The sequence below is a fragment of the Hibiscus syriacus genome, unplaced genomic scaffold (assembly GCF_006381635.1).
Source record: "Hibiscus syriacus cultivar Baekdansim isolate YM2019G1 unplaced genomic scaffold, ASM638163v2 tig00110114_pilon, whole genome shotgun sequence".
Taxonomy (NCBI): Eukaryota; Viridiplantae; Streptophyta; class Magnoliopsida; order Malvales; family Malvaceae; genus Hibiscus; species Hibiscus syriacus.
In genome coordinates, this window is record NW_024062594.1 from 15,317 (window position 1) to 41,823 (window position 26,507).

Below are 26,507 nucleotides of genomic sequence, written 5' to 3' on the forward strand. Positions count from 1 at the left end.
GTTGGACAAAATTGCCTTCACCTAAAGGTATACTGTAACAGCTCTAAATTATAGCTTCTATAATGGCTTAAGGCATCCCCCATCCTACATTTTATTTAGATCTATCAGCTTAACTAGCCTCAAACCGCTTGCAGTCTGTTGATCCGTTTTTCACAAACTCTTTAGCCATCACATTGATCATCTTAGGTATTGTTCCTTTAAATTCCTCCGAGCTACCTTGTACGATTTTGTTAGGGTCTGCAACACCGTCTTTAACCACAATGGAGCCTACGTAGCACCCTCTTCATATGCTTGACATGCCACAAGGATGTCATGTGCACGGTTGCAAAAATGACCAGTAACAAAGTCCTCGAAATGCTGTAGAGAAAACATGACTGATTCGATCAGGTCCAAAAATATCAAGAGAACGTAAATTTTACAGAACATTGTGCATAGAAAAAAAAACTTGCAGTGCGACAGCATAAAAATGACAGTAATAATATTTAACAAACTATGACTATATTTAAGACTGAACAAAGGCAGACAGGGAATGAAGATTAAAGTAAAAGGGGCGTTTCTCAGTGGCAATGTATCTTTCAGCATCTTACCAACAAAAACGGACTTCATAAAAATAAATGACAATAAAGACAGAAGAAAATTAACGGATAAACTAGCTATTGGAAGATACCTTTGGTGGTTTTCTTAGCGTGTAAATCATCGTCTTTAGTGATAGAATAAATGCTTCCTCATTGTACCTCCTGGACTTTCCTTCACCTTCAACCCCAATATACGAACTTTCATGCCTGGGTTTAAAGAAAGGTCGAGCATTCAAAATAAGAGCTAGCATGGTTGATTGCCCTGGAACCCACATCTCATTCTAGTTTCCATGCCAGGTGCCCAAAAGGCTTAGGCATACTTTACCACAGTTGTATAAATTTGGATTTAACCGGAGGCCACCAGAGTAATAGTAAACCATCTGACAAGAAATTACCGCATATCCGTTTAGCAGTGTAAAATAAGGTTATACTTAATAGTACTCTAACATGACAATATTTTGGGAAGTGCACAGATGCACACTAAACATACCGGTGGCTCATGTGGATATTTTGGAGGGAAGAGACAATAAAAAACAAAAAGGCCATCGTGGTATGGAATACCAGCAGGTCCTATAATGATAGCCCTTAAGAGATCCATCCTTCCTTCATAGACTCTCACATATATAGTTTCTGTAGAAAAACGGAGAGAGAGGGAGCATGAGTCATTCGAACAAAATAACTCCAGGTGTTACGAAGCAAAAAGTAGTAATTTTCATAATAAGAAGCTACAAATTTCAGAAATCAATGCAGCTGTCCTACAGAGTTTGATATGTATAATTTTAAAGATGTTATTCAGCTAATGAATGTTCATACAATCAGTTATGAAAGTAGGTGGCACTTGATAAAAGTAATTTAACGAGCAACAATTAACTCCTTATCAATTACTATGAAAATGGCACCTGATTTCAGAAAAAAATGCATCCATATATCAGAACTCACCTGGTAAGTCCTCCATAATCTTCCACTCCTCTTGTATTTGCTTCGCCCACTCCTTTGGTTGCCATCAATAGAAAGTGCAAAAATCAGATTATATTAATGACAAATTTAGCATGACAGAGAAACAAGATGCATACTCACCCCTTCTGTTGAAACTGAGGAACTTTTGCATATCCCCATTTTCTTCATTTCCTTCTTTGCAATCAGACCCTGAGTCTCTTGGGACTGTTGAAGTACTGGTAGAAGCTGGCTTCAGTTCGCTATCAGCCAAATTTGATGTCATGGCATTCTTGCTTTTATACAGATTTCCAATAAGAACAGAGTCTTTCAACCAAGGAACTGAAGCCTATACCCCAGGAGGAAGATCCACATTATCAAAATGGGATTGCATAATTGAATAATCATCTTGATATAAGAAATCACCATTGCCACCATAATCAGAAACATAATCAGCATAGTCATCAAAATCCTCCTCCTCATCAGCATAGGACAAATCAGAGTTAGAACTATTGATATGGAAAATGATTTGATTAATTAAAGAAGTGTTTAAAAAGAAAGAAGACTGATCTTTCCCGCTCACCCGTAAAATGCAAAAAATATTTTCTATAGAGAGGGGAAAACCCAATAAAAAAAACAGAGTGCGAAAACAGTACATGATTCTATTTATAATTTGGGTAAATTAACTATTTGGTCACCCAGTATTCCCGTTTTATGTTGTAGTCATTTAATTATTTTTTTAAATCATATTCAATGTTACATTTTGTTTTTGTTTTAGCCACTAACCATTAAATTTTTATCGTTTATTTAGTGAAAATGATAATATGACATGACATAATAATAATTTTAATTTTCAATTGATTTATAGTTTAATATTTTTTTTAATATTTAAAAATTCTATTAATTTCACTATATAATAAATGAAATCGTTTAACATTGTTATTACGAAAAAAAGATTGATCTCACTCCATCGTAAAAAGCATTAAAGCAAAAATCATTTTCTATAGAGAGGGGAAAACTTATAAAAAGCTAGAGGGAGAAAATTGTACATGATTCTTATTTATAGTTTGTGTAAACTATCTATTTGGTCATTCATCTATTCCTATTTTTTATTTTAGTCACTCAATTGATTTTTAAATTATTTTTAATAATATGTCTTGTTTTTTATTTAGATCACTAACAATTAAATTTTTACCATTTAATTAATGAAATGATAATATCATATGATATAATAATAATTTTAGTCCATAAAATGTACACATCCTGTCAAATTAGTTATAATTTAATAATTTTTTAATATATACAACTTATTAAATTATAATTAATTTAAAATAATTTTATAATATTTAAATATCTTATCAATTTAATAAGATTTTTAACAGAATTGAATTGAGAAAGCCCAATAGAAGAGAGAGCCCAAGAAGTGGGAGAGCAGAAGGAGAACCCCATTAAAAGATGAGAAAATAACCTCAGTGACCAAAAATCTCATATAATATATGATTTTAACCAACTTTTTTCGGATTTTCCAAAATGACCAACAAAATCGCAATGCGATCGATAATTCGCAACGCGATCTCCGGTATCGCAAATCAGTTTCCAGATTCGCAACGCGATTCTGACTATCGCATTGCGATTTCCCAAATTCGCGTTGCGATTACGTAAATCGCAATGCGAATTAGGAAAATCGCAATGCGAATACGTAAATCGCAATGTGAATCTGACTATCGCAATGCGATTTACATAGCGCCATTCGTATTAACGCGTATTTTTTTTTTCAAATTCCAAACACGAATTTTTTCTTAATATATCGGAAACTGAACCGTCCACAGCAATCGCAACTCATAACCTCAAACCTAAAATCACAACATTCAGTCCCATCTCCATCTCTCACTCTCTACGACGAAATCTGTCCCCATCTCCGAAGATTTCCGTCCCCATCGCCGGCGAAATCCCTCACAACCATTCACGGTCAGAAATCCCTCACAATCATTCAGAAATGGAAAATCAACCTCCGAGGGTTAGTTTTTTTTAATTATTTTTATTTTAAAATTTTTGCATTATTTTAGGTTTTTCATATTGAAATTGATGATAAGTTTACTGGTAATTTCAATAATAGATTAACCATTTCACTTAGATTTCTTATTAAATTCATTCGATTGCTGCCAATACTGCTAAACTGTTTAGTATTTAACCTTGTGAAGTTAGTATTTGTCTTTGTTTTGTCTTTTGGTTGAAGTAATGCAGAAGAAGAATAGTTTTGAGAATGAAAATCGCAACGCGGAAATGACTATCGCAACGCGAAATGAAAATCACAACGAGATAATCGCAACGCGAAACCAAAATCGCATTGCGATTTTCATTTTGCGTTGCGATTCTCTCGTTGCGATAGTCATTTCCGCGTTGCGATTTTCATTATCTCGTTGCGATTTTCATTTCAACCAAAAGACAAAACAGTGTTGCAAATTTTAGTTTCAAGAATAAACTACTATTTATGTTTATTGTTTTTGGTATATCTTCACAGTGTAGTTTTTGGTATATCTAACTTGGTATGTTTATTGTTTTTGTAGAAATTTTTTTCGGCTTCATTGACATTAAGGAATAAAGTTAGCCTAGCCACTACAATTGCTTCGAAGCTTTCACCTGCACAAAGAAAATTGTTTGAGGAAACCTGCTTCGGGCCATGGCTGAGAGTACAGCATCCGAGTGAAGATGCTAATTTGACCCATTTGTGGCTTCAGACCATGACTAGCGATCTACCCGACAGTATACAACGTGGTGAGGAAGTGATATGGTTTCATTTTCCACCGGCGTATACTTGTTTTGGGCGGAAGGAGTTTTGCTTAATCACTGGTCTACGATTCGGACACGATGATGTAGGCCGGTACACTCGTCATATCACCCGCCCATCATGGTTATTTCCTGATGAGTCAATAGAGAAGCCGAACTTACACGTCGACGACCTGAAGAAATTGTTTAATAAGAAAGATGGTTTTACTCGGATGAATGACGTCGATGTTGTCCGAGTATGCCTTCTACTACTTTTGTATGCCGGCTTTTTAGGCAGAGAGGCCAGATAACCTATTTCTCAGGAGCAATATTATTGGTAGAGGACCTAAATGCATGGAATCTGTTTCCGTGGGGTTCGTATATATGGAAAGCTACATGGACTAAGTTGTCGTCTGCCTTTGATGACAGCAAAAGTTTGCGGGGCGATGGGTCGAAATACACTTTGTCAGGCTTTTTTGGGCCTTTAAGGTAAGAATTTCTATATAATGTTTTCAAAATTATAATTAATTATTTTAACAATTACTAATGTTTGTTATTATATTGTTTGTAGATTTGGATATTCGAGGCTTTCCCCAGCATGTAGACATATGCATTAAAAACCTCAAATGATATTCCTAGGGCTATTTCCTGGAAGAGGAAACGTCTGTTGGATTGGGAAGACTTAATACCATATGCGACAATAAATAATGTAAGTTAACACAAATACTATCATATATAAACAAGTTATTAATAGTAGACGTTTAACTTTGTATGAGTTTTTATATTTTTAGGAGGCCAACACTCCATTAATGAGACTGACACCCACGGAGGCTGAGCTTGCCACTGATTGGTGGCAAGCTAGTCAGCATTTTCTTGATGGCACGAATGATGAGCAGCCTCCAATTCCTCCACTTCGAGAGCCATCACCTCACCCAGAGCCATCACCTGATCGACCCGACTATACACCTCTATAACGAGAGCCATCACCTATCCCGTCACATCATCGAGCCTCTTCTCCACCATCACCTCATGATAGGCGACCGACAAAGATGCCACGACTTCTATCTCCCTATTCTCCACCTCCACCTCCACGGGATGAGTCAAGGGAGTTACGTGATGAGGTCAATGCCTTGCGTGAGGAGATCGGTACTCTACGCGATAACGATGGTGCATGGTGTGTGGAGGTGTCTACTTTACGTGGTGAGGTTGCCGCTCTACGTGAGATGGTAGTATCGTTGCAGAATGAGGTTCATACTCTACGCAACGAGGTAAGTTTAAGATTTTCCATATTTAACTTGATGATAAATTTACTCGTAATTTCACTTAGATTAACCATTTCACTTAGATTGCTTAGTAAATTTATTCGGTTGCTGTCAATACTGATAAACTGTTTATTAACACTGTGAAGTTAGTATTTGTCTTTTGGTTGAAGTAAATTTATTCGGTTGCTGCCAATTCTGCTAAACTGTGTATTCTTTAACACTGTGAAGTTAGTATTTGTCTTTGTTTTGTCTTTTGGTTGAAAGTAAATTTGTTCGGTTGCTGCCAATTCTGCTAAACTGTGTATTCTTTAATACTCTGAAGTTAGTATTTGTCTTTGTTTTGTCTTTTGGTTGAAGTAATGTAATCCATTCAAGTTTCAATTTGCATAAGAAGAAGAAATAGTTTATTCTTGAAACTAATTTAGTAACACTGTTTTGTCTTTTGTTTTGTCTTTTGGTTTCGCGTTGTAATTTTCATTTCGCGTTGCGATTCTCTCGTTGCGATTTTCATTTCGCGTTGCGATAGTCATTTTTCACGTTGCGATTTTAAGTTCCAGAAACTATTCTTCTTCTGCAAATTGAAACTTGAATGAATTGCATTACTTCAACCAATAGACAAAGACAAATACTAAGTTGACAGTGTTGCAAGTTTGAAACATATTTGCCTTTGTTATCTGATGTATTTTGTGAACTATGATAGAATAATGACTTGGGTGAATTCAATGCAAGTTTGAAACATATTTGTCTTTGTTTTCACAGTTTAAATATCATGTCTGTTTATTTACTGATATTTGTATTTAATTATTTAGCGGCCCGATAAGGTGGATGCTTTACGTCGGGTTTTTCTTGCACAACAAAGTTCATGCATCAGACGGCGTGCACGTGCTATTAAGTCTCCGTACACCCCAATAGTGCGAAGACACCGCAAGAAGAAGCCTGAATCGCATGTCATCCCTCAAGAGTCCACTCCTATCGTTGAAGAGGCCCCTATCATTCCTCGAGAGTCCCCTCCCACCGTTCAAGAGGCCACTGTCATCGTTGAAGAGGTCCCTCCCACCATTCAAGAGCCCGATTCACATGGCGTCATATGTAGGATTCTTGAGAAACCCTCTGACGTGCCGGACATGATGGATTCAAGTTGGCTCTCGTATGAGTTACCGGCCAGTACCATACCGGTATCTGAAGTGGAGAGGAGACAACTACCGGACACAATTCTGGATAACACCCTTTGGGCTAAGACCGCAGTTTATTTTTATCTACATGAGCGGAGCCAGGGGTGTTTCACTGACATATGCAAGCTCAACGATGATATCTATTTGTTGCTTGATCGGTCTTGGTGGGGCGTATTATTAGGGGTCGAAGACAATGGCTATTTTGATGGAGGGGTAAGTCTTATATTTTTCTTATATTTCAATTTGATTATTTTTTTTAAATTTATGTAAGTTACTAATATATGTCTTTTTTTGTAAAACAGCATATCGATGCGTGGGTGTCACATCTTCTAATAATTAGGAAACTTAAGGAAAATAAAAGAAATACACGATATACAATTATGCCGACGTCTTTTAACGCCGTTCACTTGAAGAATCAACGAGATGAATCATTTGCGTTGGGCAATGGACAAGCTAAACTTTATCATGCATGGTGGGAGGTCGATAAGGTTAGTATTTATTTTAGATTGAGTTTAAAGGTATTCATAAATAAGTGCGCAAATGAATGAATTATTACTTATGATTGCAGGTGTTTATCCCTGTTTTAGAACGTAAACATTGGCTTCTCGTCGAGCTTCAGCTCCCATCCCTTAAGACAATAGTATATGACAGCATGATAAATTACATATCATTGGCTGATTTAAGAGATATTATTAAGGGATGGAGCTCTCATTTGGCTAAAATCTTGGATGCGATAAATTATTGGACTCGTTCTGGAAACAAGAAGCCAAAGAAGCTCAATATTACAGTTAGCAGAGACGAGACCACACCAAAACAAACGAAATGACCCATAGGGGATTGTGGTCCTCTCGTATGCTTGGCGTTGGAGCGTTTGATCACAGGAAGTATAAAGTATCTACCTCCCACCGATAGAGATAGAGCTGCAGTAGGCTTGTGGTTTCAGTATTATATGGCTAGATCGATATATACGAGACGCTGCCTACCTGCATCCGCGTTATAAAAATGTCCATAAACAATTGGTAAGTTTATAGGCTTGTGGTTTGAAAATATTTGGTTAAGTACCTAGAATTCAATAATTTGCTGTTTGTAGGTTTTAGATGTGTAGAAAGTGTTGTTTGAGCAAATGTTTGGTTTCTGCAGGTTAATCTCAGAAGTGAGCTGCGTGAAAATGATGTATGACTGCAAAAGTTGATTCAATAGTAGATGAGGAAATAAGAATTATTGCTTATTTTTTGATTGTTTAATTGATTTGTAAAAGTTTATTTGTTTAATTGATGTGAACATAATTCTTATTTGTGCTTGTTTAATTGATTGAAATGTAATGGTTGATTTTGTTGATTTCAATCTGCATTATGTTGAAGGAAAAAATGACTATTGTAACATCCTCCATGTCGGGTTAGTGATTAAATTGCAAAGTTTCAACATTTGGTGATTTAAGTAAAATGATGGAAGAGTGTAATGATCTATTTGAGTTATTTGGTGTATGATTGAATTATAAAGAAGGGGAATTAAGAGGGTAAAAGAGTAATTGAGTAAATGAAATAATTAAATATTACTTGGGGATTATATTAGAACCACGTGGGCATTAGGTTCCAGAATTGTCTTATTTCTTCTTCCTTCTTCCTTATTTTCTTCTCTTCCTTCTCCCAACGTGAAGCTTGCAAGTAAAGGTAAAAATCTGAACCTTGGTAGTTTCTTTGATTTTTAGATTGGAAATGGAAGTTTGGATGTTATATAAGCTAAAGGAAAGCTTATATGACATTAAGACAACAAGATGAGTGTTTTAGATATAGATTTGGAAAATGAATTTTTAGATGAAATTTTGATATGAATGAGTTTTTGAAGTTTGAATAAGATTTTTGACTTGTCAAGAAGCTAACTAAGAAGTATAAGGTGTTAGAATTCAAATTAGAACATATTGGAATTTGGGTTAGATTCTTAAATTCTACATGGAGAATTAGATTTCTAAGTTTTAGAGGTATTTAATGGATAATAATTAGTTAAAGTAAGTGTATGAAAGCTAAGAGTAGTAAAGAGAGTGAAATATGTATGTTTGAGCTGAAATGGGATGATTTCCGAGCTCAAAATAGGATTTCTGGGTTAGGGGAATCGGTACCCATTCAAGGGGAACCGATACCCCCTCAACGAATATGAATTTCCAGAATACTAGAGGGGAATCGATACCCCCAGGGGGAACCGATACCCCCTCAACGAATATGAATTCCAGAATGCTAGTGGGGAATCGATACCCCCAGGGGGGGAACCGATTCCCCCATGAGAAAAAAAAAAGAAAGAAAAGAAAGAAAGACTAAGCTATAAATTCCTTAAATTAGTAAGCTATTAAAGCTTAATTTCAAGACATAGACATCTGATGATCATCTTGAAAATTATGTTTATGTAGATACCGAGTCTACTCGAGTTCGGGAACAATCTACAAGTAGAATCGATCGAGGAAAAGGCAAAGAAGTATAGGTGAGTGCATATGCATAGCATGATTATAGAAATATCCTGCATTCTAGACTTGTGATAAGTCTAGATTTTTATATCTTGATACATGAGCATATTCTGTATTATGAGACATGACATGAGTTCATATGAAAATGCATTATATGACATGAATATGTGGGAAAAATTATGAGCTATGTGAAAAGGTAAGAAATTACATGTCTACGCGATATAGACTACGTGAAATGTAAAAGCCCATGTTATGTAGATGAGAACTATAGGTATAGTTGGCATGCCAAGGGTAGAGGGTGCAATTCTACGCGGTTCTTTAGGACATATGTATATCCTTTGGAACATGTGTGAAGTCTTGAAAGACACATACTTGATCCATAGTATATGTATATGATTCTTAAGGAATTCTATGTGGTCCTTATGGACATCATTATATGGCACTACGGTGCAATTCTACGGGGCACTTCGGTGCATTTATACGAGCTGTGGTGACAGTATAGTGCACAACCTCACATTACTCCGATACCTTAGGTTCTCAATATGCTATCATGGGCCAATAAACTTATTAATACAGATTCATGAATGTTACAGTCATACGCTTACAGGTATGGATATTGATGAAGTATACTACATTGATTAAGTACATGTTTGCATCTCATCTCATATGATACTGACATTTTCATTACATTACATTGCCTTGTTATTATTATTGCCTCACTAAGTCGATGACTTAGCGTGTGAGTGTTTCACACGTAGGATCCGAGGAATTAGACGAGACAGGTGAAGCAGTTTGACAGTATTACTCCTGCAACCATCAGATCAGAAGCAACTTAATCAGTAGGTCATTTTGTTATGTAAATAGCAGTTGGCATGTAATTAAAGGGTTAAGTTGTGTATGCTCTGAATATTTTGGTAAACTTATATTACAGTATGTATATTATTGTATTTTCTTAATATAAGATCAAATATTTTACTATTATTTATTAAGAGTTGTGTTTTAAAGTCAATGTAGTATCTCTGACTCATATCCGGGTCGGGTATGGGTTGGGGGTGTTACATTTAATGGTATCAGAGCTATGGTTTAGCCGATTCTAGGCATAAACCAGAGTCTATAGAGTCTTTAAATGAAATACATGCCAACAAATAGTGAGAACTTCTGATCTGGTATAGTATGAGTATGTTGTTTTGCTAATAGAACAATGTGTTTATTCTTATTAGATGTCCTGACATAATAGCTCCCGAAGTGAAGCGGGAGAAGATAGGCATGCTGAAAGCAGTAATTCACCTGCCCTGGCCAGGCAGGGTGAAGAACAGGCATCTCAAGGGGTGCCTGTGCAAGATCAAGATACGTTCTTCAGAACGTTAGACGCTATTCTGACGCGTCTTCAACCTCCTGCTCCACTAACTCAAAGAATTAATGTAGCAAAAGAGTTGAGAAGTTTAGGAGCTCCCGAATTTAAGGGAGAAGCTGAGGAAGGTCCAGTGTCAGCGGATCTTTAGTTGAATGATTTGAAAATCATGTTAGATGGTCTCCACTGTTCCGAAGTGGAAAAATTAGATGGAGCTGTGTCTTTATTGAGGGGTCAGGCGAGGATATGGTGGACGAACGTCACCATGAGGATGTCAACCGACCAGTTGACTTGGTCTTTGTTTTTAGAAGAATTTAAAAACAAGTATATTGGAGATCAGTTTATCCGACAAATGAAGCAGGAGTTTATGAATTTGAAGCAGATGAGCCGCTCTGTATATGAGTACGAATGTGAGTTTAATAAGCTGAGCAGGTTTGCAGCTGAGCTTGTGCCTACTGAAAAAGATGCTTGCGAGTGGTTTGTGGAGGGCTTGCGCCCTAGACTTAAAGAAATGTTGATAGTATTAAACTTGTCCTCGTTCCAGGAGGTGATCAATCGTGCAAAAGCTCTTGAAATGGCTCAAAATGAAAGATTTGGAGACTCAAGAGTTCAGATATCAAAGAGGACGACTACTTCTTCTAGCTCAGTACCAATAAAAAGGGGAAGAGACTCGGGATTTAGATCGCAAACTAGATCAGAATCAGTTGCATCGTCTGCTAGGGGAGCAAGTCAGGCAAGACCTAGACAGACGCAGTCAGTGGAATCTGGTGTTGGGAGATCTACTCCGAGTCAAGGGAGACAGTGTCAGCACTGTGGGAAAAATCATTATGGGACTTGTCGTATGGCTGCTGGGACTTGTTTTCGATGCGGGGATGCCGGACATTTTGTCCGGGATTGTCCATTAATTGTTGGTGAGCCGGCACCATCTGGAAGAGCTGGTTCTTTCTCACAAAGAGGACGAGGAAGAGGCAGAGGAAGGAACCCGTCTGAATTCTCTGCTCAACCTGAAGTTCGATCCACTGCTCGAGTATACAACCTAAAGACCAGTGAAGACCGGATGACCCTGATGTTATAGCAGGTACTTTTCAGTTGTATGATAAATTAGTATTGGTGTTGATTGATCCGGGTTCTAATTATTCTTATATTACAAGTAAGTTAGTAAAGGAGTTGAGGATTCCTATAGAAGCTACGAGTAATGTGATGATAGTAACTAATCCGTTAGGGTATAGTACTCAGGTGGACAAAGTCTGTAAGGGGTGTCCCATAAAGGTTCAGGGAATTGAATTCCCTGCTAATCTGATGGAATTACCCTTTGACGAGTTTGAAGTGATTCTGGAATGGATTGGTTGTTTCATTATTATGGGAATGTCGACTGTAGATTGAAAAAGGTAACCCTGAAGAGTCCAGAAGGAATAGAAGTTAATGTGATCAGTGAAATGTGTAATCCTTTAGCAAATGTAATATCTGTGATGTCTGCCAAGAAATTATTGCTACAAGGATGTCAGGGTTTTCTTGCAAATGTGATTGATTCAAGAGCTCAAGGGAAAAGTTTAGAGGAGATACCAATTGTTCAAGAATTCCCTGAAGTTTTCCCGGCTGAGTTGCCAGGATTACCTCCGAATAGAGAGGTAGAATTTCAAATTGAAGTAATGCCAGGAACCGCTCCGATTGCAATGACACCTTATCGGATGGCTCCGAAAGAATTGCAAGAGTTAAAGAATCAATTGCGAGATTTGTTAGAAAAAGGATTTATTCGACCAAGTGTGTCACCTTGGGGAGCTCCGGTGTTATTTGTTAAAAAGAAGGATGGATCAATGCGTCTCTGTATTGATTATCGACAGCTTAATAAGGTGACCATCAAGAACAAGTATCCCCTTCCGCGCATTGATGACTTGTTTGACCAACTAAAAGGAGCTTCGGTATTTTCGAAGATCGATCTACGTTCGGGTTATCATCAATTGAAGATCCAGGAGAAAGACATTCCGAAAACAGCTTTCAGAACGAGATATGGTCATTATGAATTCATCGTAATGCCATTCGGAGTAACGAATGCACCTGCTGCTTTCATGGATCTTATGAACAGGATTTTTCAGCCTTATCTGGACCAGTTTGTTGTTGTCTTTATTGATGACATACTGGTTTACTCGAAGTCCATTGAAGAGCACAACACACATTTGAGGCTAGTTTTGCAAATTCTCAGGGATAAAAATCTCTATGCGAAATTGTCTAAATGTGAATTTTGGCTAGACGAAGTAATTTTCTTAGGGCATGTGATCTCGGCAGTTGGGATTAGAGTAGACCCTCAGAAGGTTAAAGCTATAATGGATTGGGAAGTTCCTAAGAATGTGTCTGAAGTTCGGAGTTTTCTGGGACTTGCCGGTTACTATCGAAGATTCGTTAAGAATTTTTCTATGATTGTGCTGCCTCTAACAAAGTTAATGAGAAAGAACGTACCATTTGTTTGTACTTCTGAATGTCAAGAAAGCTTCGAAGCTTTAAAGAGAATTCTGACGGAAACTCCGATATTGGTTCAACCGGAATCTGGCAAGAATTTTGTAGTATACAGTGACGCATCCCATAACGGGTTGGGGTGTGTATTAATGCAAGAAGGAAAAGTGGTAGCGTACGCATCGAGACAGTTGAAACCACATGAAAGGAATTACCCCACTCATGATTTAGAAATGGCTGCTGTAGTATTCGCCCTCAGGATTTGGCGTCATTATCTTTATGGGGAGCATTGTTACTTATATACGGATCATAAGAGCCTGAAGTACCTGATGACTCAAAAAGAATTGAATTTGAGACAACGTAGATGGGTAGAGTTCTTAAAGGATTATGATGTGATAATTGACTATCATCCCGGAAAGGCTAATGTGGTAGCAGATGCTCTGAGTAGAAAGACGTTTGCAACTTTACGAGCTATGGATGCAAGATTATCTTTAACGGGAGATGGTGGTCTTTGTGCAGAATTAACCCTTAAACCAGTATGGTTGGAACGAATAGGAGAATTGCAAAGTAAAGATGAAAGGTGTTTGAAAAGAATTGAACAAGTAAAGAACAAAGAGATTAAAGACTTTGAGGTTAAGTCAGATGGAAATTTGTATTTCAAAGGAAGAATTGTGATACCCGACAATGAAGATTTGAAGAAAGAAATATTGACAGAGGCTCATTGTAGTCCATTGACGATGCACCCGGGTGGAACCAAGATGTATATGGATTTGAAGGATCGATTTTGGTGGTCAGGGATGAAGCGAAGCATCACAGAATTGGTGTCTAAGTGTTTGATATGTCAACAAGTCAAAGCTGAGCATCAAGTTCCATCAGGATTATTGCAACCGCTTTTCATTCCTCAATGGAAATGGGAAAATGTTACGATGGATTTTGTTTCGGGGTTACCCTTGACCCCGAACAAAAGAGAATCAATCTGGGTAATTGTGGATCGATTAACTAAGTCAGCGCATTTCCTTCCGGTTAGAACGGATTTCTCTATGGAAAAGTATGCAGAGCTGTATATTAGAGAAGTTATTAGATTGCATGGAGTACCTGTTTCCATAGTCTCTGATCGAGACCCTCGATTCACTTCTAGATTCTGGAAATCTTTGCATGGAGCGTTGGGAACTCGTTTAAACTTTAGTACGGCTTTTTATCCTCAGACTGATGGGCAATCAGAGAGAACTATTCAGATATTGGAAGATATGTTGAGAGCATGCGTAATGGAATTTAAAGGATCATGGGAAAAGTATTTACCGCTGGCAGAGTTCGCTTACAACAATAGTTATCAGTCTAGTATAAAGATGGCCCCATATGAAGCATTATATGGAAGAAAATGTCGTACTCCATTAAATTGGTATGAACTCAAAGACCGAAGTGTTCTTGGTCCGGATTTAATTCAAGATGTAGAACAGAAAGTTCGAGAAATTCAGCATAACCTCAAAGTGGCCTCTGATCGGCAAAAGTCCTATTCTGATCTTAAAAGGAAAGAAATTGAATTTCAAGTTGGAGATAATGTGTTTTTAAAAGCGTCTCCATGGAAGAAGGTGTTGAGATTTGGTCGAAAAGGAAAATTGAGTCCTCGGTTTATTGGACCATATGAGATTGTAAAGAAAGTAGGACCTGTAGCATATCATCTAACTTTACCACCTGAGATGGAAAAGATACATGATGTCTTTCACGTTTCAATGCTTCGAAGATATCGATCGGATCCCTCCCATATTGTAAATCCAGAAGAGATCGAGGTACAACCGGATATGACTTATGAGGAAGAACAGATTCAAATTTTAGCACATGAAGTTAAGCAATTGAGGAACAAGACTATTCCTTTGGTCAAAGTGTTGTGGAGAAATCACAAAGTAGAAGAAGCAACGTGGGAGCGTGAAGAGGATATGCGACATCAATACCCTCATTTGTTCGTGCAATGAAAAAATTCGAGGACGAATTTTCTTAAGGGGGAGAGATTTGTAACATCCTCCATGCCGGGTTAGTGATTAAATTGCAAAGTTTCAACATTTGGTGATTTAAGTAAAATGATGGAAGAGTGTAATGATCTATTTGAGTTATTTGGTGTATGATTGAATTATAAAGAAGGGGAATTAAGAGGGTAAAAGAGTAATTGAGTAAATGAAATAATTAAATATTACTTGGGGATTATATTAGAACCACGTGGGCATTAGGTTCCAGAATTGTCTCATTTCTTCTTCCTTCTTCCTTATTTTCTTCTCTTCCTTCTCCCAACGTGAAGTTTGCAAGTAAAGGTAAAAATCTGAACCTTGGTAGTTTCTTTGATTTTTAGATTGGAAATGGAAGTTTGGATGTTATATAAGCTAAAGGAAAGCTTATATGACATTAAGACAACAAGATGAGTGTTTTAGATATAGATTTGGAAAATGAATTTTTAGATGAAATTTTGATATGAATGAGTTTTTGAAGTTTGAATAAGATTTTTGACTTGTCAAGAAGCTAACTAAGAAGTATAAGGTGTTAGAATTCAAATTAGAACATATTGGAATTTGGGTTAGATTCTTAAATTCTACATGGAGAATTAGATTTCTAAGTTTTAGAGGTATTTAATGGATAATAATTAGTTAAAGTAAGTGTATGAAAGCTAAGAGTAGTAAAGAGAGTGAAATATGTATGTTTGAGCTGAAATGGGATGATTTCTGAGCTCAAAATAGGATTTCTGGGTTAGGGGAATCGGTACCCATTCAAGGGGAACCGATACCCCCTCAACGAATATGAATTTCCAGAATACTAGAGGGGAATCGATACCCCCAGGGGGGAACCGATACCCCCTCAACGAATATGAATTCCAGAATGCTAGTGGGGAATCGATACCCCCAGGGGGGGAACCGATTCCCCCATGAGAAAAAGAAAGAAAGAAAAGAAAGAAAGACTAAGCTATAAATTCCTTAAATTAGTAAGCTATTAAAGCTTAATTTAAAGACATAGACATCTGATGATCATCTTGAAAATTATGTTTATGTAGATACCGAGCCTACTCGAGTTCGGGAACAATCTACAAGTAGAATCGACCGAGGAAAAGGCAAAGAAGTATAGGTGAGTGCATATGCATAGCATGATTATAGAAATATCCTGCATTCTAGACTTGTGATAAGTCTAGATTTTTATATCTTGATACATGAGCATATTCTGTATTATGAGACATGACATGAGTTCATATGAAAATGCATTATATGACATGAATATGTGGGAAAAATTATGAGCTATGTGAAAAGGTAAGAAATTACATGTCTACGCGATATAGACTACGTGAAATGTAAAAGCCCATGTTATGTAGATGAGAACTATAGGTATAGTTGGCATGCCAAGGGTAGAGGGTGCAATTCTACGCGGTTCTTTAGGACATATGTATATCCTTTGGAACATGTGTGAAGTCTTGAAAGACACATACTTGATCCATAGTATATGTATATGATTCTTAAGGAATTCTATGTGGTCCTTATGGACATCATTATATGGCACTACGGTGCAATTCTACGGGGCACTTCGGTGCATTTATACGAGCTGTGGTGACAGCATAGTGCACAACCTCACATTACTCCGATACCTTAGGTTCTCAATATGCTATCATGGGCCAATAAACTTATTAATACAGATTCATGAATGTTACAGTCATACGCTTACAGGTATGGATATTGATGAAGTATACTACATTGATTAAGTACATGTTTGCATCTCATCTCATATGATCCTGACATTTTCATTACATTACATTGCCTTGTTATTATTATTGCCTCACTAAGTCGATGACTTAGCGTGTGAGTGTTTCACACGTAGGATCCGAGGAATTAGACGAGACAGGTGAAGCAGCTTGACAGTATTACTCCTGCAACCATCAGATCAGAAGCAACTTAATCAGTAGGTCATTTTGTTATGTAAATAGCAGTTGGCATGTAATTAAAGGGTTAAGTTGTGTATGCTCTGAATATTTTGGTAAACTTATATTACAGTATGTATATTATTGTATTTTCTTAATATAAGATCAAATATTTTACTATTATTTATTAAGAGTTGTGTTTTAAAGTCAATGTAGTATCTCTGGCTCATATCCGGGTCGGGTATGGGTTGGGGGTGTTACAACTATCGCAATGCGAAATGAAAATCGCAACGCGAAATGAAAATCGAAACGAGAGAATCACAACGTGAAATTAAAATCACAATGCGAAACTAAATTCGCGTTGCGATTTTCATTTCGCTTTGCGATTCCCTCGTTGCGATTTTCATTTCGCATTACGTTTCTCTCGTTGCGATTTTCATTTCGCATTGCGATTCTCTCGTTGCGATTTTCATTTCGCATTGCGATAGTCATTTCCGCGTTGCGATAGACATTAAGATGATTGCGAACGTCATTTCCGTGTTGCGATAGTCAAATGATTGCCTAATAAGTGATAGCAACTGAACAGATCATAGCAATTTTCAAACTCAAGTTACTAATACATCCCTAACTGAAAATGTTAAAAGTTCACACATAAAATCTACATAATACAACGTTTGCATTTAAAAATCACCTAAGTTAACAGTCCCAAAAGGTGAAGCCAGTTGTGATTGGGATTTTAAAGATGATTGCGATTTTGATTGCCTTTTGCTTGACACCATATGAGCTTTGGATTTTGATGAGGATCCATATTTTGGTAGAGGAAAAGATGATTGTGATGGCACTGGTGATCCACATGTCAACCTTGTATGACCACTTTCCTTGCACCGACTACATGTCGATCTCTTCTTCTCTTCACCCTTAGACGGTATACGATCGTGACTTTTTGGTCGGCAAGGTAGCCTTCTGTCCATGGCTGGTGGCAAAACTGTTTGTAAGTCATCTGGTATGTCCCACTCAGAAGGATGTGGAATAGGGTAGACAATCTCGCCATAAGTCTGTCGATATACTTCTGTAGTGTAGCAATCCATAGCGTATGCGCTTGAATCATCTTGGTTTAGATGAAGAGAAACTTTTATAACATGGCCACACGGATAACCAGATGTTTGCCATTTCATACAACTACACGTCTTTGCATTTAGATCGACAAGCCCATTTAAGTTATTATCCAGTATTTCAAACAAAGTGTTTAAACAAGGTTCAACTCTCCATGACGTTGACTTCACAACACGTTCGTTATCTTTTTTTCTGTCCATGGTGTAACACGATGTTCCAATGTTCCTGTAAATTTAAATAAATAATACTTAGTAAAATATATGATAAGTTACGAATTTAAAGAAATAATACCTGCATGGTTTCTTTTCTTGTAGTACCACTGTTGAATAGAGGCTCGAAAAAACTCCATTAACATAGTAATGGGTAATTTCCGGGAATGACGACTTAGAGCGTTGATTGATTCTGCACTATTAGACGTCATGAAACCATATCTTGCTCCAAGTTGATGTACTTTTGACCATCTTTCAAACCCGATATCTTCTGGTGTTTGAGCACATTGAGGCAAAACACGTCTTAAACAGTTTATATACTTATTAAAATCCACTTCCCGATAAGCTTTTACAGCCTTCCAGTATGTCCATTTGTGATTTTTTATACCAGCAGACCTTGATTTTAGATTTCTATACAAATGAACACCACAAAGTCCATGAAAAGCATCTGGGAAACACCTTCTAACAGCGTTGTCAATTGAGTTTGCCCTATCGGATATGATTTTCAGATTGCTAATAGAACCTATACAATCCCTAAGATGCCCCATAAACCATGTCCATGAATCAGAGGTTTCAGATTTGCCAACACCGTAAGCTATTGGCAATATCCCATTGTTAGCATCCATGGCTACTGCTAATAAGTTTACTCCAAGGTATCGACCTTTCAAATATGCTCCGTCAACTATAATAACTGGGCGCATGCAAGTAATAAACGAACGAATCTACAAAATAATATACACAAGAAATATAATCATTTAAATGTGAAATACATGTAACTAACAAAAATGAGTCAACATAATTATATTGATTTACTAACCGCAGCACCAATGGCGATAAACAACAACTCAAAGTGTCCATCTCTATCTGTTTTGATATGAGTTACCGACCCAGTATTTTTCAGCTTTAAATTGTGACAATAAGCCGGCAGTTGGGCAAACGATGCTTCTGACGACCCCTCAACAATTCCAAAGCATAATATTTGGCTCTCCAAGCTTGAGAATATGATATACTAATCTTGAATCGAGCATTCATGTCAGTCATAATTTCATGTCCCCGATATACCCTGCCATTCAAAAACATTAACTCAGCCAGAAAACCACTCAACACCTTTTTGTTTGTCTGTCTATGGTGAGGAAAAACTTGGGTTCTTGAACATGTATGTTTATCAATAAAAGTCCTAACTTGAAACATTTCGCAATCTTTTATCCTCTTTGCAATCATACGCCACGTACAATTTTTGTCAATCATACACCTTGTTTCGAAACGATCTTTGCTTGATTTGTTAACTTTTAGTTGATAGCCATCTTCCACACATTTCGTATACAAAGCTATCTTCAAGTCTTCCTTTGTATCAAAACAATCATCTTCCTTGATACGAATAACTTTTGTGTAACAATCAACTGCTTTCTTTACCAACTCCTCTTCCGGTATCTGAAGTAATTCTGGCATATTCCAGTTATACTCCCGTGGCATTTTCTTTTCTTCGGGGACTTTTTCTTCTTCTTTTTCTTCTTCAGGATTATATGAATTACAGAATGGATGTTCAACATGTTCATTCACAGTCGTAACTTCCTCCTCATTATCATCAACAACATCTTCCTCGGCAACGGCTGTTTCATCATCAAAATTCGGGTATTGACCAATATCAAAATCATTACACGCAGTGTATGTTTCTTCTTCTGAAACATCATCAAAATCCGAGTATTGACCAATATCAAAGTCCGGGTACTGACCAAGATCAAATTTCGAATACTGACTAGTACTCACAATTTTTTCTGTTGGCTCATCATCGTCTAATTGGTCAATACGAAAACCGGAATTTGGTGCTGAAAGTTGATTGGGATTTGGATTAGAGAAAGGTTGTGGGTTTTGAGAAAAACTTAGTTGATTACTACCCGCTACTGACCCAACAATACTACTTCTAGGTTCAACAACATACAATGTAACATCATCACTTGAAACACTAATGTAAGCAATGAATCGTTCAACATCTTCATTGTCGGTTAACAAATAAACTTTACCATTTCTCTGATAAGATAGCCTAAATCCACTTAGGGGCTCTAAATTCAATTTCTTTGAAACATGTAACATTAGAGTTTCATAAGTTAACTTTTTTTAATGACAGTTTTAGTTGAAGATTCATGGGTAAAGGCATATATTGTAAAACACCATGAACATTCTCCCATGACCCTCCAAAACACAAATCTATCCAAACATGATCAATATTAGATGATTTCATGGTTGTAAATTAATTTACTAAACAAACGAGCTGCGAAACTAAGACCTGTTGCCGGATGGGGAAGGATGTAGAAACGGATATAGGAACGGATGTCGCCGGAGAGAGTGATAGATGGAGATGAAATGAGTTGCGATTTAGGGATTTAGGTTATGAGTTGTTGCTGCTGCGTAGATATATACCCAAAAAATTTGTGTTGCGAAACTAAAAACCTATTGCGAACTTTGAAAATCGCATTGCGATTCTGTATTATCTCGTTGCGATAGTCAGAATCTCGTTGCGAAAGTCAGAATCGCGTTGCGAAAGTCAGAATCGCGTTGCGAAAGTCAGTATCGCGTTGCGATTTTGTATTATCGCGTTGCGATAGTCAGTATCGCATTGCGATTTTGTTTGTCATTTTGGCATATCCGGAAAAAGTTGGTTAAAATCGTATATTATATGGGATTTTTGGTCACTGATGTTATTTTCTCTTAAAAGATCAAGAAAAAAATTCTAAGCATCTTTGCGGTGAGCGTGGATCGAACACACGATCTTCAATCCGACGCTCTCGCAACTGAGCTATCCCCGCTGTTGTGCTATGGATTATAACACATTTTTATATCGATTATTCTTTTGGCTGCATTGATGAACACTGGACAGCTTTTAATGTAAACCCAAACTTACAAACATTTGCCCAAATGGGAAAAATAGAAAAAAAAATTAAGCTCGGAAAATCCTTAATAAAAAATGATACTTTTAATTAAAAATAATTTATAGGCAAAAACTATAAATTTTTAATAATTTTAGTAAATAATACTTTTAATTAAAAAATGACATGACTCAAATTTAAAACTCTTTAAAATATATAAAATATGCAAGCTTAACCCCGAACTTAAAAATAAAAGCTTCTGTAACAAAGAAAAACCTTTTCACTTACAGTTGGTTTAGAGGGGGGAAATCTAATATATATATTTTGATTTTTGATAGTAAAAGTTGATAATTATTTTAAAATTTAAACAATGCAATAAATTGTCTCTTAGTACAAAAAATTATGGTAAAAATTCAAATTGAATGAGTGATGATTTCATTTGCTTTAAAGAAAGCAAGCAGTACATATCTAATAAGGAAAGACAAAATTGTTTATAACGTATAATAATCTCCAATTTGTAATCTCCAAATCATGGTTGTTCCTCTCGGCCCCGGCAAGTTCTACGGCAGCAGTCTCCCTCGGCTAAGTGGCGGATGTACTAAGCCCCGTAGAGGCCAAATACATTCCATTATTTAAAAAAAAATAGTTAAATTTAACTTAATGTGTTAAGGAGAAAAATTAAAATTTTTCCTTGCCTATTATTTTTAAGAAAAGAAAATTAAAATTTTAGATTTCATTCTTAAATTTTTTTGAATCCGTCGCTGCCTCGTATCTATACCGTGACCCGGTTCAACTCTGAACGCGTGGATCCTCCGGTTCCGGTTCTTGATCCGCTGCTGTCCTGGGCCAATGAAGCGCATTGGTCCATGGGCGGTCTCAGTTTCAAGCGTCTTCGTCTCCAAGGGCGGATCGAAGGCAACGTTAAGAGACTGAGCCCAGAGCGAGAAGCTCCTTAACGACAAGGATGATGATCCGATTCTTAATAAAACCAATAGGGATGCTTCGGTGTCTCCCCATTCTGCTCCAACGGCCGTCAAGAGGAGGAGATTCTTTGACCTTAATGACGATGGCGAGAAGGAGGATGTGGATGGCGATGAAATGGTGGTGAAGAGAGAAGCTAAGAGGGTGCTGAGGAAAGGGGCTGTGAGGAAACTGGGAGATGATTTTGAGAGAGTGGCCAATGATAAGGATAGCGCAGGACGAGTAAAGAGGAGTTTCAGCGATGGTATCGGTATTGATGTTGAGTCCGAAGTGGTGAATAAGAAGTGGATTGTAAAGGGGTTGAAGAAGGGTAAAGACGAATTGCAACCGAGTGGGACAAAGACAATAACAAGGTGTTATCCGAGATTGGCAAAGCGTGGTTGATAAGTAAGCTTAACTTGTGTTTAGAATATCACAGGACGTTCAATGGTGAAGGGACTTCAAAATCCCAACCTTAACATAATCACTCTTTGATTTGTAAACTTTGCAGTTTCGTACAATTAAGAGAGCTTTTAGCAATGAAAGAATTACTGGATTGGATTCATTCAAGCTATTTTATTGGCTGTGAATGTAATTTCTACTAAAACCCACCATTAAATGGGGTTCATTCAAATTTCTAACAAGAACCCAGAATCAGAATCATTGTAGATAGTTCGCAGCTGCTAGGAAAATTTGGCAGCAAACTTGCAATCATGTACCATATATATATATATATCTGCATATCTACTTAGCTATATAGTAATTTGTATGGATTTGAGGAAAAAAAGAAAAGATACAATACCAAATAAACTTATACCTCGCACAAACTACTTAGTCAGAAATAATCAAATCGAATTTTCTGATTGTGTCGTCTTCACTTGGAACACAGATGTTTTAAGTTTTTGTTTTCTTCAACAAGTCCTTGGATTCTAGCCAATTTGCACGATTGTTCTACGGTCAGTTTGTAGATCCGAGGGAACTCCCATGGTACGATCCCAAAATCATCGCTATATTCTGCCATTCCTTCAACAAAGTATTGCCAGACTAAGGCACCTGCCCCAGACCCTTTCTTCTTTGCAGATTTATAAATGATGTCCAGAATGGTTCTATAAAACAGCTCTCTTTGGGTTGGCTGGTAGTCTCTGTTCTGATCTGACAAGCCATATTCGGTGAACATAACTGGCTTCTTCAGTTCCTTGTCGCAATCTTCAATGTGCGAGCGCATCCACTTGGAAACGTAGTTCAGTTTTTCTTTGAACCCCAGATGATGAAACCTACCAAAGAGGGTACGAAAAAAAAAAAGATTAGAGAAAATGCTCATTGAAGAAACAGCAGTGCCTACTAGAAAATGATAAGGCTTCATTCTGTATCGTGCAAAAGATCTTTTACATACATACTGATACAATTTCATAAAGAGCGGTCGATATTGCTTACCATTGGTCGGCGTATATATGAACAGAGGCAAAATCAACATGTGTAATGTTCGAGTTGCGCATAAAATCAGACCCAAGGAGTGAGGCCCACTCTTCCGGATTCACAGTTTTCTTCTTGGGGCTTTTTGGACCATAAAATCCTTCTAAGCCGATGGTCAATAAATGGTTTTTATCTATTGATTTTATGAAAGAGGACATCTCTTCTAACCAATCCTACAATGGAATGCCGTAAAATTGAATTCACATTAAGATACGAAACGATATATCTTGGAAGAAAGTAAAACCTCGCTCTTTGAGGTGAACACATACAACATATAAAAACCCGTTTTCTGAAATATGAACATTTTGCACAACACAGTCGCATTCATCTAAGTTAAGGATAATTGGTCTAAAGATTATACAGACTTGGTGCTTAAAAGAGCATGTGTACGGTCTGATCTCATAACTTACTTGAAGAGTATCCCCAGAAGGATCGGTCATGCAACGAGGTTCATTCATCAACTCCCAAGCAAAGATGGTGGGATCATTCCGATATTCGGTCCCAGTGATGGTGTTCCTCCTGGTGAGGACAGTCTAGGAGAAAGAAAAACATCACAATAAAATTTCATTGCACCTTAGAAAAGCATTTTTGAAATTATTATCCATCAAATATAGAAAAAGAGTATTGTCAGAAGAAACTACATTATCATATTTCTTAAAAGTTCGTAATGAGGTTCGGTCCATAGTCCATACTCTAAATTAGTAGAAGAACCCGGAAAGATACTGTTTTCCAACTTATTGGCCGGCACCCGAAAAGAATCTTACTTGTGCCATACTGTCTAATATGCTCAAGCTCATAATGATGAATAATATTTTTGCATTTTCAAAAGGCAGAAATTAGGCTAACATAACCCTTATTTTTTAGAAAAGAACGAAAAATGGAACTATCCTACAGATTTCCCTTCTGTCCAAAAATGAGAAAGAAAAAGGAAAGCATAAAAAGCTTCACACAGAGTATCAACACATTTCCTTTCACTTCCGGTTCTCTTTCACAATCAAATTGTTCAAGTTACTTTTGTGTTTGTCATCAACAGGCGAAACGCCTGGTAATTGTTGTTTACAGGGCTATATCCAATAAGGAGTAAATTAATAAGCAAGTTGATGCGACATTTGCAGCATCGGATTCCCCTTTGAACATTAAGATTTGTCTATTTCAATAGTGTAATGTCAGCACTCCAAGAGCAATTCACAGAAGATATGCAGTTATAGATATGCTTTGTGATGCAGGGGAAGAAAATTCTCATCATTCAAATATGAGAAAATAAGATTAGTGAAACTTAGATAGACGATGAGATACCAGGACGTAATTCTTGAAATATTTGCGGATTGATGGATCAAAGAAGAAGGAATCATTAGAAGAACTCAAACCAATGCCTTCTTGCCACGCCCAGTTGACATACTGCGTCTTTCCGCCATATGGTTGCAAGTTATTTACTAAGCTAAGAAGCAGCCTGACTCCATGTTGCCTTGCTTCTGCAATGACATAATCCAAGGCCTGGAGAAACTGATATTCGTCAACATAAATGAAAATAATTGAGAAAATATACTCTACAATCATACTAACTGACATTAGAGAGCGAAACTGAGTTGATGAATCAAGGATTTTTGACAGACTTCTAATCAAGCAGCCTAGAAATAGAAGCAATTTGAAATCTGAATTGCTTATCCTGCTATTCTCTTTCATTTCCAACTATCTAGGTTACATTTTTAGAAAGCCCTATCATATTTATATTCAAGACAATCCTAGTTCAGATTAGCAACTGTACAATAATCTACATCTTCAATATGCACATTGCATATCTCTTGTAAACTTGAAACCGAAACCACGCATGTATTAAACACCCAGATCATATAGGATTGAGATTATACAGCTGATAATTTGCAATGCAGATATCAAAATATACAAAAAGAAAAATCTGAATCTCTAACAAATACCTTGAAAATTCGCTCATCGAATTGCCCTGGGGAAATCTGGAGAGCATTATAGCCACCGTCATTAAAGGCCCAGGTTCTACAAACAGTGAGACCCATCCTTGCACCAGCTTGAAGCATTGCACTGACCTTAGGCCTAGTATTTTCCTCCACAGAATGGGACATTAACCAGTAAGAATTCCAGCCATTAACGTACAATGGTTTCCCATCTAAAAAGAATCGAGTCCCATTCCTTTCCACAAAACTTAATCCCCGTTCCCTAGGGAAACTACTAAGCTTCAAATCACCAAAAGACATGTAAATAAAAGCCACACACGAGGCAAATCCAAGAATTGGGTATAACATCCCATTGCCAGCCATCGTCTTCCTATATATAGTAAGCAATCTGAAAATCAATTAACATGCAAAAATCCCAGAAAAAAAATAAGAAAAAAAGATAGATTATTTGGGTACCCTTCTGGCTCTATTTTAACGAAGTTCCAAAATTTGAGGATACCCAAAGTGAAGATTACATACTTACAGTACCTTAAACTCCAATGTGAACGCATATCCTTCTTCATAAGGTCACGCACACAAAAAAAACAGTATAAAAGATGACTCCTTTCAAGGCATAACAAACAGAGGCAGATAGATTTGCATTGCAAGTTTAAGGGGTTCTATTTAGGATTTGGAGGGTTTTAATACCAGAAAACGAGACCACATTAAGGAACTGAAAAGGAAGGGCAAAGATTAAGACAGTTTCAAAGACAAATGTAAGATTGGGATGGAGGAATGTTGGTATCATCAATCTCAGATATAAGCACTGCACCTGATTTCCCCACAGTTTCCTTGGATTTTACTTAGTTACTGAAACAAGCAAGTCTCTTTTATTCAACAACACCCGTGGATTGGATGGCCCATGTTATTACCTCCCCCTGTGAAAAAAAATGAATATTTACTGGGAAAAAACACTACGAAAATTATAATAATAAAGAAAAAGAATCCCGACCTTCATGTGCAAGGGAACTAGGATTCTCTTGGCGTTTGCAACTGTTAAAGTCTTGAGCTTTTCCTCTTGTTTTCTGATTTAAAATAGGTTAAAATAAGAGTGTGGGATTCCATTTGTTTTG

At 37.0% G+C, this 26,507-nt stretch overlaps 2 protein-coding genes and 1 pseudogene across 3 annotated transcripts; 1 reads left to right on the forward strand and 2 right to left on the reverse strand.

Annotated features, from left to right (window-relative positions):
* Nucleotides 1-109: 109 nt before the first annotated feature.
* On the reverse strand, nucleotides 110-21,902 carry LOC120215089 (annotated as a pseudogene).
* LOC120215090 lies at nucleotides 21,901-22,399 on the forward strand. The gene is made up of 2 exons (XM_039212867.1): nucleotides 21,901-21,974; nucleotides 22,030-22,399. Exons 1-2 carry the CDS (start codon nucleotides 21,901-21,903, stop codon nucleotides 22,397-22,399), a joined length of 444 nt encoding a protein of 147 aa, XP_039068798.1.
* Nucleotides 22,400-22,667: 268 nt separating this feature from the next.
* LOC120215186 (mannan endo-1,4-beta-mannosidase 2-like) lies at nucleotides 22,668-26,300 on the reverse strand. Of its 2 annotated transcripts, none has more exons than XM_039212921.1 (6): nucleotides 25,924-26,300; nucleotides 25,402-25,765; nucleotides 24,764-24,961; nucleotides 23,878-24,000; nucleotides 23,429-23,640; nucleotides 22,668-23,268 (listed from the first exon to the last, which is right to left on the reverse strand). In XM_039212921.1, exons 1-6 carry the CDS (start codon nucleotides 25,956-25,958, stop codon nucleotides 22,869-22,871), a joined length of 1,332 nt encoding a protein of 443 aa, XP_039068852.1. In that variant the 5' UTR covers nucleotides 25,959-26,300; the 3' UTR covers nucleotides 22,668-22,868. The 2 variants fall into 2 exon arrangements, with proteins under 2 accessions (XP_039068852.1, XP_039068851.1); XM_039212920.1 differs by having other exon boundaries at nucleotides 25,402-25,783.
* Nucleotides 26,301-26,507: the final 207 nt, after the last annotated feature.

Excerpts from the sequence above, each read along its gene's own strand:
- LOC120215090 (XM_039212867.1), top strand. The coding sequence starts at position 21,901 with ATGGGCGGTCTCAGTTTCAAGCGTCTTCGTCTCCAAGGGCGGATCGAA. Across the intron at positions 21,975-22,029 it reads GTTAAGAGACTGAGCCCAGA|GGATGCTTCGGTGTCTCCCC; the intron begins GCGAGAAGCTCC and ends TAAAACCAATAG.
- LOC120215186 (XM_039212920.1), bottom strand. The coding sequence starts at position 25,958 with ATGAAGAAGGATATGCGTTCACATTGGAGTTTAAG. Across the intron at positions 24,962-25,401 it reads TCGATGAGCGAATTTTCAAG|GCCTTGGATTATGTCATTGC; the intron begins GTATTTGTTAGA and ends CAGTTTCTCCAG. Across the intron at positions 23,641-23,877 it reads CTTCTGGGGATACTCTTCAA|GATTGGTTAGAAGAGATGTC; the intron begins GTAAGTTATGAG and ends ATTCCATTGTAG.